The sequence below is a fragment of the Petromyzon marinus genome, chromosome 62 (genome assembly GCF_048934315.1).
Source record: "Petromyzon marinus isolate PM22_M1 ecotype Great Lakes invasive population chromosome 62, UKy_Petmar_22M1.pri1.0, whole genome shotgun sequence".
Classification (NCBI taxonomy): domain Eukaryota; kingdom Metazoa; phylum Chordata; class Hyperoartia; order Petromyzontiformes; family Petromyzontidae; genus Petromyzon; species Petromyzon marinus.
The window spans coordinates 3854920-3867351 of record NC_133728.1 but is presented as its reverse complement, the minus strand read 5'-3'; the positions used below and the strand labels follow the sequence as shown (position 1 = coordinate 3867351).

Genomic DNA, 12432 nt, shown 5'->3' with positions numbered 1-12432 from the left:
CCATAGACTCAACACTGCACCATAGACTCAACACTGCACCATAGACTCAACACTGCCCCACAGACTCTACACTGCCCCACAGACTCTACACTGCCCAGAGACTCAACACTGCGCATAAACTTAGCACTGCCCATACACTCAACACTGCTCATAGACTCAATACTGCACCATAGACTCAACACTGCACCATAGACTCAACACTGCACCATAGACTCAACACTGCACCATAGCCTCAACACTGCACCATAGACTCAACACTGCCCAGAGACTCAGCACTGCCCATAGACTCAACACTGCCCAGAGACTCAACACTGCCCAGAGACTCAACACTGCCCAGAGACTCAACACTGCCCAGAGACTCAACACTGCCCAGAGACTCAACACTGCCCAGAGACTCAACACTGCACCATAGACTCAACACTGCACCATAGACTCAACACTGCCCATAAACTCAACACTGCACCATAGACTCAACACTACCCATAGACTCAACACTACCCATAGACTCAACACTGCACCATAGACTCAACACTGCCCAGAGACTCAACACTGCACCATAGACTCAACACTGCCCATAGACTCAACACTGCCCATAGACTCAACACTGCCCATAGACTCAACACTGCACCATAGACTCAACACTGCCCATAGACTCAACACTGCACCATAGACTCAACACTGCCCATAGACTCAACACTGCACCATAGACTCAGCACTGCACTATAGACTCAACACTAACCATAGACTCAACACTACCCATAGACTCAACACTGCACCATAGACTCAGCACTGCCCATAGACTCAACACTGGACCATAGACTCAACACTGCACCATAGACTTAGCACTGCCCATAGACTCAACACTGCACCATAGACTCAACACTGCCCATTGACTCAGCACTGCACCATAGACTCAACACTGCACCACAGACTCAATACTGCACCATAGACTCAACACTGCCCATAGACTCAGCACTGCACCATAGACTCAACACTGCCCAGAGACTCAGCACTGCCCAGAGACTCAACACTGCCCAGAGACTCAACACTGCCCATAGACTCAACACTGCACCATAGACTCAACACTGCCCATAGACTCAACACTGCACCATAGACTCAACACTACCCATAGACTCAACACTACCCATAGACTCAACACTGCACCATAGACTCAACACTGCCCAGAGACTCAACACTGCACCATAGACTCAGCACTGCCCATACACTCAAAACTGCCCATAGACTCAGCACTGCACCATAGACTCAACACTGCACCATAGACTCAACACTGCACCATAGACTCAACACTGCCCAGAGACTCAGCACTGCCCATAGACTCAGCACTGCCCAGAGACTCAACACTGCCCAGAGACTCAACACTGCACCATAGACTCAACACTGCACCATAGACTCAACACTGCACCATAGACTCAACACTGCCCATAGACTGAACACTACCCATAGACTCAACACTACCCATAGACTCAACACTGCACCATAGACTCAACACTGCACCGTAGACTCAACACTGCCCATAGACTCAACACTGCACCATAGACTCAACACTGCACCATAGACTCAACACTGCCCATAGACTCAACACTGCACCATAGACTCAACACTGCCCAAAGACTGAACACTGCACCATAGACTGAACACTGCCCATAGACTCAACACTGCCCATAGACTCAACACTGCCCATAGACTCAACACTGCACCATAGACTCAACACTGCCCATTGACTCAGCACTGCACCATAGACTCAACACTGCACCATAGACTCAACACTGCACCATAGACTCAACACTGCACCATAGTCTCAACACTGCCCAGAGACTCAACACTGCCCATAGACTCAACACTGCCCATAGACTGAACACTGCACCATAGACTCAACACTGCCCATAGACTGAACACTGCACCATAGACTTAGCACTGCCCATAGACTCAACACTGCACCATAGACTCAACACTGCACCATAGACTCAACACCGCCCATAGACGCAACAGTGCACCATAGACTCAACACCGCCCATAGACTCAACAGTGCACCATAGACTCAACACTGCCCAGAGACTCAACACTGCCCATAGACTCAACACTGCACCATAGACTCAACACTGCACCATAGACTCAACACTGCACCATAGACTCAACACTGCACCATAGATTCAACACTGCACCATAGACTCAACACTGCCCATAGACTCAGCACTGCCCATAGACTCAGCAGTGCCCCTGTACATTGAGCACTCATATACCCTCCTTCCGTACCTTTCTGAAAGCCTCGGCTCTTCTCTATCATCGCCCATTCTCCTTCCTCTCTCCTCTCCCCCTCGCCCCTCCACTTCATCTCGACCCTCCCATATAGCCCCTTCCGTGACCCCCCCCCGCCCTCCCGTGTGTGCTCCTAGTGTTACGGTCACTCACTCCTCAGTCCCCCACCTTTCCCCGGTGCCCGGGGCTATCCAAACCGCTCAATTTCCATTCCCCGCCTTCAAACTCCGTCTGAGCAGGAGCGCGCCTTGAGCCGCGAAGGCGCTCTCTGTGAGGGGCAAAATGAGACGAGGTCGTCAAAGTCGAGGCATCTGCCCCCTGTGGAAGACCCGTGGAGCAGACGGCCTGGTGGCTCAGGCGGCTCGGAGGTCAGAGGTCGTCGGGGAAGGCGTCGCTCAATCCCAAGAGGAGGCTGAAAGAGAAGCTAGAAACGGCGGCATTACGGACGAAAGGAGAGCGCCGCCATCCAGAAACTGAGAGTGAAACTAAAACTTTTTATTTTTTTTATTTTACCCAGCGTCAGGCCCCCACTGAGCTATGAAGCTCTTATTTTTTCAGAAGTGACCTCGCTATTGCAAATGATGATGGGTCAAGGAAGCGGGGCTCATCGTCGTCATCGTCGTCATCGCCGTCATCATCACATGGAAATATTTTGCAGCAGCAGCAACCGCATACTCTGAATATAACGCACGTCGATTCTAAATGAGGAGGGGAAAAACCGGAGGTCAAAGATCCGCCATATAGCCTTTAACAGACGGTTGGGGCAAGCGGTGTTAGTGAGCAGCACCTGTGAAGAGACCAATACCATCCATAAGAGGTTTTTTGGGTTAGATTGACACTTAAATAAATGAATGCATCGTTAAAACCCGCCACCACCCGACACAGCCAACTAGTAAGGGGTTGTTACGTAAACAGAACGTGGCCAATTCGTCGCTAGTACGGCACAACCGGTGTGTTTTAGATCCCAGCCACAACATTTACAATCTTAAGTACGACGTTTCGCCAGTAATTACAACTAGCTTCATCAGGCGATGGACAGGTTAGATGTGGTGACCACACTTCTGTGCTCTTGTGCAACGTGGGGGGATTTTAATGAGTCAACGTGCATTATGCAATCGGTTTTGATCTTGTCCTTCCTTGAAGTATGGTGCCCTTTATAGGCATGCATTTAAACAATGTATTACTTGATGATTTGCTTCCAAGCAGCACTAAGGTGGTAGCTATCCAAACGGTGAAAATTATTTAATGTTTACTTCACTGGGGATTACCGTTGGTACGGCTATTTTAATACACCTAATGGACCGGAAGGACAAGATCAAAGGGCTCGCATAATGCACATGCGTTCATTAATCCTCCCCACCCCCCCCCCCCCCCAACTTTGCACAAGAGCGCAGAAGGGTGGTCACCACGTCTACGCCTCTATATAAGGAACGAAACAGGTGGACTTCTCCACAAATCTGGCCGCCGCCTGATGAAGCTGGTTGTAATTACTGGCGAAACGTCGTACTCAGTTTGTAAATGTTGTGGCTTGGTTCTCCAACACACAACCGGTGTGCTGTACTAGTATACACTACACTATACACTACACTATACACTACACTATACACTACACTATACACTACACTATACACTACACTATACACTACACTATATATAGTACACTATACACTACATTATACACTCCACGATACACTACACACTGGTGCTGTACTAGTGACGAATTGGCATGTTCTGTTTATGTGATAACCCTTGGTAATTGGCTGTGTCGGGTGGTGGCGGATTTTAACGACACATATATTTACGTGGCGATCTAACCCTAAAAACCCTCTATTATGGATGGTCTTGGTTGCGAAAGCCTACGTGTTAAACAGACCAATACCAATACCCACCATTTGCCACTAAGTGATGGTGATGTCACCACGACGCCTGTGCCAGGCCCGGTGCACTTTGAGGCCACGTGAAGTGTCGAAGGCTCTGACAGGAGATCTCGGGACAGACCCAGCAGGTGCCATGGGTCCGCTGACTGAGATAACCGGCAGATGCACCAAGCTGTACCCCCTACTGTGCCAACTCGCCGCATTTTAGCAAACACTCGCACAGCCGGACCCAAGTCTCGAACCCATGACCCCCAACCGTGTCTGCCAGTGCTTCCGACGCGGCCATTGTGAAACCTCCCCACCCCCCCTCCCTTCGTGCCTCGCCACCTCACCGCTTAAACTTATCCATCAATCTCCTCCCCCATCACCCCCTCCGCCCCCCCCCCCCCACCCACCGCCACCACCACACGACTCCGCGTAGAGGTCATCGCCAACGCGACGCTGCAACTGCTTCCGCCCTCGCCGCCCAAACTTGGCGGCAGCGCCACCCTGCGGTGCTCGGCAGCGAGCGTCGCCAGCGGCGCCGGCCTCGTGTTCTCCTTCTATAAGTATGGCGACCTCCTCGCCACGCTCGCGCCCGCTGCCGCGAGCCCCGACCACGCGGACTACACCATCGGCAACTTGACATTCAGCCACCGCGGCAGTTACTCGTGCCGTGCGGTGAACCCAGTGAGCAATAGGACGAGCGCGCCCGTGCTGCTGGAGCTCGAATGTGAGTAAAGGGATGGAGAGAGATGGACAGAGAAGAAGTCCCACTTTCCCTCCACCACCACCACTTCTCCCCTCCCCCCCCCCCCACCATTACTACCACCACCACCACCACCACCCCCTCCACCAAATTTTATTGAGAGGTCCCCCCTTGCCCCTGATTCGCGATGATGAAAAGTACCCCGGCGTATTCAGAAACCGGATAAACGCGGAAAGCCATTGTACCTGGGGGCGGCAGCAGCAGCGGCGGCATCGTCCAGTCACTGTCGGCCACGGTCAATCCACTGCTGGATGATGGCCTATCCTCCCAGGCCATCGCTGTTTCTCACGATCCCTCAATGTGTCAATCCACCGAGCGCCTCTTCGTACGGGTGAATCGCAACAGGGGGGCAATTTTGTGGGAATTCAACTGTCTCTTCCCAGTAGAGTCTAGCGTGCAATTTATTGAGACCTGCCAATGTCTTGCGAGGCTCAGCTGAGGACTCGTGGTGGGCTGGCAGCCGCTCCCTCCCTGAGGTCTATATAGCCATGCCCACTCAACCCACCAGCCCCCCAAGGAAGAAGCGAGCGGACCTCCATGTGCTGAGCATGAGCGACGTCACAACCCCAGCCACCACTCGGGTAGGCCCCACCCTTCTGCTCAGGTAGCCCCGCATCCACATCCAGACTTCCCTGCACATCTATAATTCCCTCCACAACTTAGATTCACATCGTCGCAGCCCTGGGGGGAAACTTGACAATGAGCCAAAACTCAAACATTAAAAATAAAAAAACGGGGGTCATGAAAACCCAAAAAATGGCATCACTGGAAAAATAACAAAATGGCTACCCTGAAAACAAAATGGCGCCATTGATGTGAACATCCAGAACCGCGTCATCACCACCGCTCTCCCGACTGCTCTGCAGGCGCGACGACCAGCGGCGTGGCGTCCCTGACCGTGCCCAGCACCTCTATTATCTCGACGCCTGGCCTCGACTCCACGCTGTCCTTGAGCTATGCCTTCTTCGGCAAGGCCAACGTCTCGTGGACGTTCGGCGTGCAGACGGTGGCGAGCTGGATCCTGCCGGGGAGCGGAGCGGAGCCGCAGGAGTTTTCCGAAGGAAACAACTACGTCGGTCGGACTGCGGCCTACGCCAATGGGTCCCTGCGCATCAAGCTGTCGCAAGTGCAGGACAGGGGGAGCTACAAGTTCACGGCGATGCCGTGCACGGGACCGCAGTCTAGCGCGTCTATCGCCCTGACAGGTCTGCAGCGCAGTTTATTTTGGTTGGACGGTTGCCATCGTTGACCTGCGGTTACGCCAGCGTGTGTCTTTGTTAGCCACACTTTTTTTTTATCTCCGGTCTGGTGGAAGAGATGGATAAGCGTTTTCTCGAGATTTTCTACGTTTGGCCTGTGGAATTTGGCTCCCAAGTTACTTTGTGGGCTTTTAGATATTTTCGTTACGCATTTTTTTTTACATATATTTTATACCTTTTTGTTGCACGTTTTGAAAGAAACTTTTATTTACGCTTCAGACTTTCAGAACTTGCCACACTAACCGCCCTGTTAAAGGTTACATGGGGGGACCTTTGTCTGGGTGTGGTGTGTGTGTACAAGGCGCTAACCACTCCTCGCCAACGGCACTTGCCCTAATTGCCCTGTCACAGACTATGCGGTGCTCACCGCCACAGCTCATGTGATACTTCTGGATGCATGATCTCATCTCGACCTCGATGTGAGACGAGCTAAAGCAGCTGTCTGTTAAACCATGGCGACTCGTCTCCAGGAGTTATGCATTTGTCTGCTCCGTCCTATCTTGCTGGTCGACGTGCACCGGGCCTCAGCAGACCCACGTCAGTTCTCAGCCCACGGCGATTTGCCGTTGCCAGCCGCGTGCGAACCAAGTACCAGGATCATAACATTTATTTATACTGTAGAAGTCCGATGAGCTTTGAGGCTCTTATTCACAGATGCCCAGTAGGGGCGATGCCATCAGCGCTGTCCCTGTAAGACCTGGAAGGAGTAAGCAAGCTCACATCACAGGGAATCCGTGCCTGAGCCTGAGCCTGAGGAGCCAGTTGTGCAAGATCATTTAAAACGGTGTCGTTCCAAAGAGCTCACTAAGTACATGTGATCGGTGCACATTCGTGACAGACTGGGCTCGTGCGAGTGCAAGATTAGAAATGCACTTGACTTACTAATTTGTGTTTCCCCACACCAGTAAGACTTACTAACTTGTGTTTCTCTACACACAGTAAGACTTACTAACTTGTGTTTCTCTACACACAGTAAGACTTACTAATTTGTGTTTCTCTACACACTAGTAAGACTTACTAACTTGTGTTTCTCTACACACAGTAAGACTTACTAACTTGTGTTTCTCTACACACCAGTAAGACTTACTAACTTGTGTTTCTCCACACTAGTAAGACTTACTAACTTGTGTTTCTCTACACACAGTAAGACTTACTAACTTGTGTTTCTCTACACTAGTAAGACTTACTAACTTGTGTTTCTCTACACACAGTAAGACTTACTAACTTGTGTTTCTCTACACACAGTAAGACTTACTAACTTGTGTTTCTCTACACACAGTAAGACTTACTAACTTGTGTTTCTCTACACACTAGTAAGACTTACTAACTTGTGTTTCTCTACACACAGTAAGACTTACTAACTTGTGTTTCTCTACACACCAGTAAGACTTACTAACTTGTGTTTCTCTACACACAGTAAGACTTACTAACTTGTGTTTCTCTACACACCAGTAAGACTTACTAACTTGTGTTCTCTACACACTAGTAAGACATACTAACTTGTGTTTCTGTACACCAGTAAGACTTACTAACTTGTGTTTCTCTACACACAGTAAGACTTACTAACTTGTGTTTCTCTACACACTAGTAAGACTTACTAACTTGTGTTTCTCTACACACAGTAAGACATACTAACTTGTGTTTCTCTACGCACAGGAAGACTTACTAACTTGTGTTTCTCTACACACAGTAAGACTTACTAACTTGTGTTTATCTACACACAGTAAGACTTACTAACTTGTGTTTCTCTACACACCAGTAAGACTTACTAACTTGTGTTTTTCTACACACCAGTAAGACTTACTAACTTGTGTTTCCCCACACACCAGTAAGACTTAGTAACTTGTGTTTCTCTACACCAGTAAGACTTACTAACTTGTGTTTCTCTACACTAGTAAGACTTACTAACTTGTGTTTCTCTACGCACTAGTAAGACTTACTAACTTGTGTTTCTCTACACCAGTAAGACTTACTAACTTGTGTTTCTCTACACTAGTAAGACTTACTAACTTGTGTTTCTCTACACACTAGTAATACTTACTAACTTGTGTTTCTCTACACCAGTAAGACTTACTAACTTGTGTTTCTCTACACCAGTAAGACTTACTAACTTGTGTTTCTCTACACACCAGTAAGACTTACTAACTTGTGTTTCTCTACACACAGTAAGACTTACTAACTTGTGTTTCTCTACACACTAGTAAGACTTACTAACTTGTGTTTATCTACACTAGTAAGACTTACTATCTTGTTTTTCTACACACCAGTAAGACATACTAACTTGTGTTTCTCTACACCAGTAAGACATACTAACTTGTGTTTTTCTACACACTAGTAAAACTTACTAACTTGTGTTTCTCTACACCAGTAAGACTTACTAACTTGTGTTTCTCTACACACTAGTAAGACTTACTCACTTGTGTTTCTCTACACACAGTAAAACTTACTAACTTGTGTTTCTTCACACACCAGTAAGACTTACTAACTTGTGTTTCTCTACACACTAGTAAGACTTACTAACTCGTGTTTCTCTACACACTAGTAAGACTTACTAACTTGTGTTTCTCTACACCAGTAAGACTTACTAACTTGTCTTTCTCTACACACTAGTAAGACTTACTAACTTGTGTTTCTCTACACACCAGTAAGACTTACTAACTTGTGTTTCTCTACACCAGTAAGACTTACTAACTTGTGTTTCTCTACACACTAGTAAGACTTACTAACTTGTGTTTCTCTACATACTAGTAAGACTTACTAACTTGTGTTTCTCTACACACTAGTAAGACTTACTAACTTGTGTTTATTTACACCAGTAAGACTTACTAACTTGTGTTTCTCTACACACAGTAAGACTTACTAACTTGTGTTTCTCTACGCACTAGTAAGACTTACTAACTTGTGTTTCTCTACACCAGTAAGACTTACTAACTTGTGTTTCTCTACACTAGTAAGACTTACTAACTTGTGTTTCTCTACACACTAGTAATACTTACTAACTTGTGTTTCTCTACACCAGTAAGACTTACTAACTTGTGTTTCTCTACACCAGTAAGACTTACTAACTTGTGTTTCTCTACACACCAGTAAGACTTACTAACTTGTGTTTCTCTACACACAGTAAGACCTACTAACTTGTGTTTCTCTACACACTAGTAAGACTTACTAACTTGTGTTTATCTACACTAGTAAGACTTACTATCTTGTTTCTCTACACACCAGTAAGACATACTAACTTGTGTTTCTCTACACCAGTAAGACATACTAACTTGTGTTTTTCTACACACTAGTAAAACTTACTAACTTGTGTTTCTCTACACCAGTAAGACTTACTAACTTGTGTTTCTCTACACACTAGTAAGACTTACTCACTTGTGTTTCTCTACACACAGTAAAACTTACTAACTTGTGTTTCTTCACACACCAGTAAGACTTACTAACTTGTGTTTCTCTACACACTAGTAAGACTTACTAACTCGTGTTTCTCTACACACTAGTAAGACTTACTAACTTGTGTTTCTCTACACCAGTAAGACTTACTAACTTGTCTTTCTCTACACACTAGTAAGACTTACTAACTTGTGTTTCTCTACACACCAGTAAGACTTACTAACTTGTGTTTCTCTACACCAGTAAGACTTACTAACTTGTGTTTCTCTACACACTAGTAAGACTTACTAACTTGTGTTTCTCTACATACTAGTAAGACTTACTAACTTGTGTTTCTCTACACACTAGTAAGACTTACTAACTTGTGTTTATTTACACCAGTAAGACTTACTAACTTGTGTTTCTCTACACACAGTAAGACTTACTAACTTGTGTTTCTCTACACACTAGTAAGACTTACTAACTTGTGTTTCTCTACACACCAGTAAGACTTACTAACTTGTGTTTCTCTACACACAGTAAGACTTACTAACTTGTGTTTCTCTACACTAGTAAGACTTACTAACTTGTGTTTCTCTACACCAGTAAGACTTACTAACTTGTGTTTCTCTACATACTAGTAAGACTTACTAACTTGTGTTTCTATACACACAGTAAAACTTACTAACTTGTGTTTCTCTACACTAGTAAGACTTACTAACTTGTGTTTCTCTACACACAGTAAGACTTACTAACTTGTGTTTCTCTACACACTAGTAAGACTTACTAACTTGTGTTTCTCTGCACACCAGTAAGACTTACTAACTTGTGTTTCTCTACACACAGTAAGACTTACTAACTTGTGTTTCTCTACACAGTAGTAAGACTTACTAACTTGTGTTTCTCTACACACCAGTAAGACTTACTAACTTGTGTTTCTCTACACACAGTAAGACTTACTAACTTATGTTTCTCTACACACTAGTAAGACTTACTAACTTGTGTTTCTCTACACCAGTAAGACTTACTAACTTGTGTTTCTCTACACACTAGTAAGACTTACTAACTTGTGTTTCTCTACACACAGTAAGACTTACTAACTTGTGTTTCTCTACACACCAGTAAGACTTACTAACGTGTGTTTCTCTACACTAGTAAGACTTACTAACTTGTGTTTCTCTACACTAGTAAGACTTACTAACTTGTGTTTCTCTACACACAGTAAGACTTACTAACTTGTGTTTCTCTACACACTAGTAAGACTTAATAACTTGTGTTTCTCTACACACCAGTAAGACTTACTAACTTGTGTTTCTCTACACTAGTAAGATTTACTAACTTGTGTTTCTCTACACAAGTAAGACTTACTAACTTGTGTTTCTCTACACACAGTGAGACTTACTAACTTGTGTTTTTCTACACACCAGTAAGACTTACTAACTTGTGTTTCTCTACACCAGTAAGACTTACTAACTTGTGTTTCTCTACACACCAGTAAGACTTACTAACTTGTGTTTCTCTACACCAGTAAGACTTACTAACTTGTGTTTCTCTACACACAGTAAGACTTACTAATTTGTGTTTCTCTACACACTAGTAAGACTTACTAACTTGTGTTTCTCCACACACTAGTAAGACATACTAACTTGTGTTTCTGTACACCAGTAAGACTTACTAACTTGTGTTTCTCTACACACAGTAAGACTTACTAACTTGTGTTTCTCTACACACTAGTAAGACTTACTAACTTGTGTTTCTCTACACACTAGTAAGACTTACTAACTTGTGTTTCTCTATACACAGTAAGGCTTACTAACTTGTGTTTCTCTACACTAGTAAGACTTACTAACTTGTGTTTCTCTACACCAGTAAGACTTACTAACTTGTGTTTCTCTACACACTAGTAAGTCTTACTAACTTGTGTTTCTCTACACCAGTAAGACTTACTAACTTGCGTTTCTCTACACACAGTAAGACTTACTAACTTGTGTTTCTCTACACTAGTAAGACTTATTAACTTGTGTTTCTCCACACACAGTAAGACTTACTAACTTATGTTTCCCCACACATAAGTAAAACTTACTAACTTGTGTTTCTCTACACCAGTAAGACTTACTAACTTGTGTTTCTCTACACACTAGTAAGACTTACTAACTTGTGTTTCTCTACACACTAGTAAGACTTACTAACTTGTGTTTCTCTACACACAGTAAGACTTACTAATTTGTGTTTCTCTACACACTAGTAAGACTTACTAACTTGTGTTTCGCTACACACAGTAAGACTTACTAACTTGTGTTTCTCTACACACTAGTAAGACTTACTAACTTGTGTTTCTCTACACCAGTAAGACTTACTAACTTGTGTTTCTCTACACACCAGTAAGACTTACTAACTTGTGTTTCTCTACACCAGTAAGACTTACTAACTTGTGTTTCTCTACACACAGTAAGACTTACTAATTTGTGTTTCTCTACACACTAGTAAGACTTACTAACTTGTGTTTCTCCACACACTAGTAAGACATACTAACTTGTGTTTCTGTACACCAGTAAGACTTACTAACTTGTGTTTCTCTACACACAGTAAGACTTACTAACTTGTGTTTCTCTACACACTAGTAAGACTTACTAACTTGTGTTTCTCTACACACTAGTAAGACTTACTAACTTGTGTTTCTCTATACACAGTAAAACTTACTAACTTGTGTTTCTCTACACTAGTGAGACTTACTAACTTGTGTTTCTCTACACCAGTAAGACTTACTAACTTGTGTTTCTCTACACACTAGTAAGACTTACTAACTTGTGTTTCTCTACACCAGTAAGACTTACTAACTTGTGTTTATCTACACCAGTAAGACTTACTAACTTGTGTTTCTCTACACCAGTAAGACTTACTA

General features: G+C 44.7%; 1 protein-coding gene across 1 annotated transcript in view; it reads left to right on the top strand.

The window, feature by feature from the left end:
• Nucleotides 1-12432, top strand: part of LOC116955893 (uncharacterized) — an 83525-nt gene that overhangs the window by 44637 nt on the left and 26456 nt on the right. The window contains exons 5-6 of the mRNA XM_032977227.2: nt 4576-4866; nt 5769-6107. Of these exons, the coding sequence (XP_032833118.1) occupies nt 4576-4866; nt 5769-6107 (630 nt within the window). The remainder of the gene's footprint in view (nt 1-4575; nt 4867-5768; nt 6108-12432) is intronic.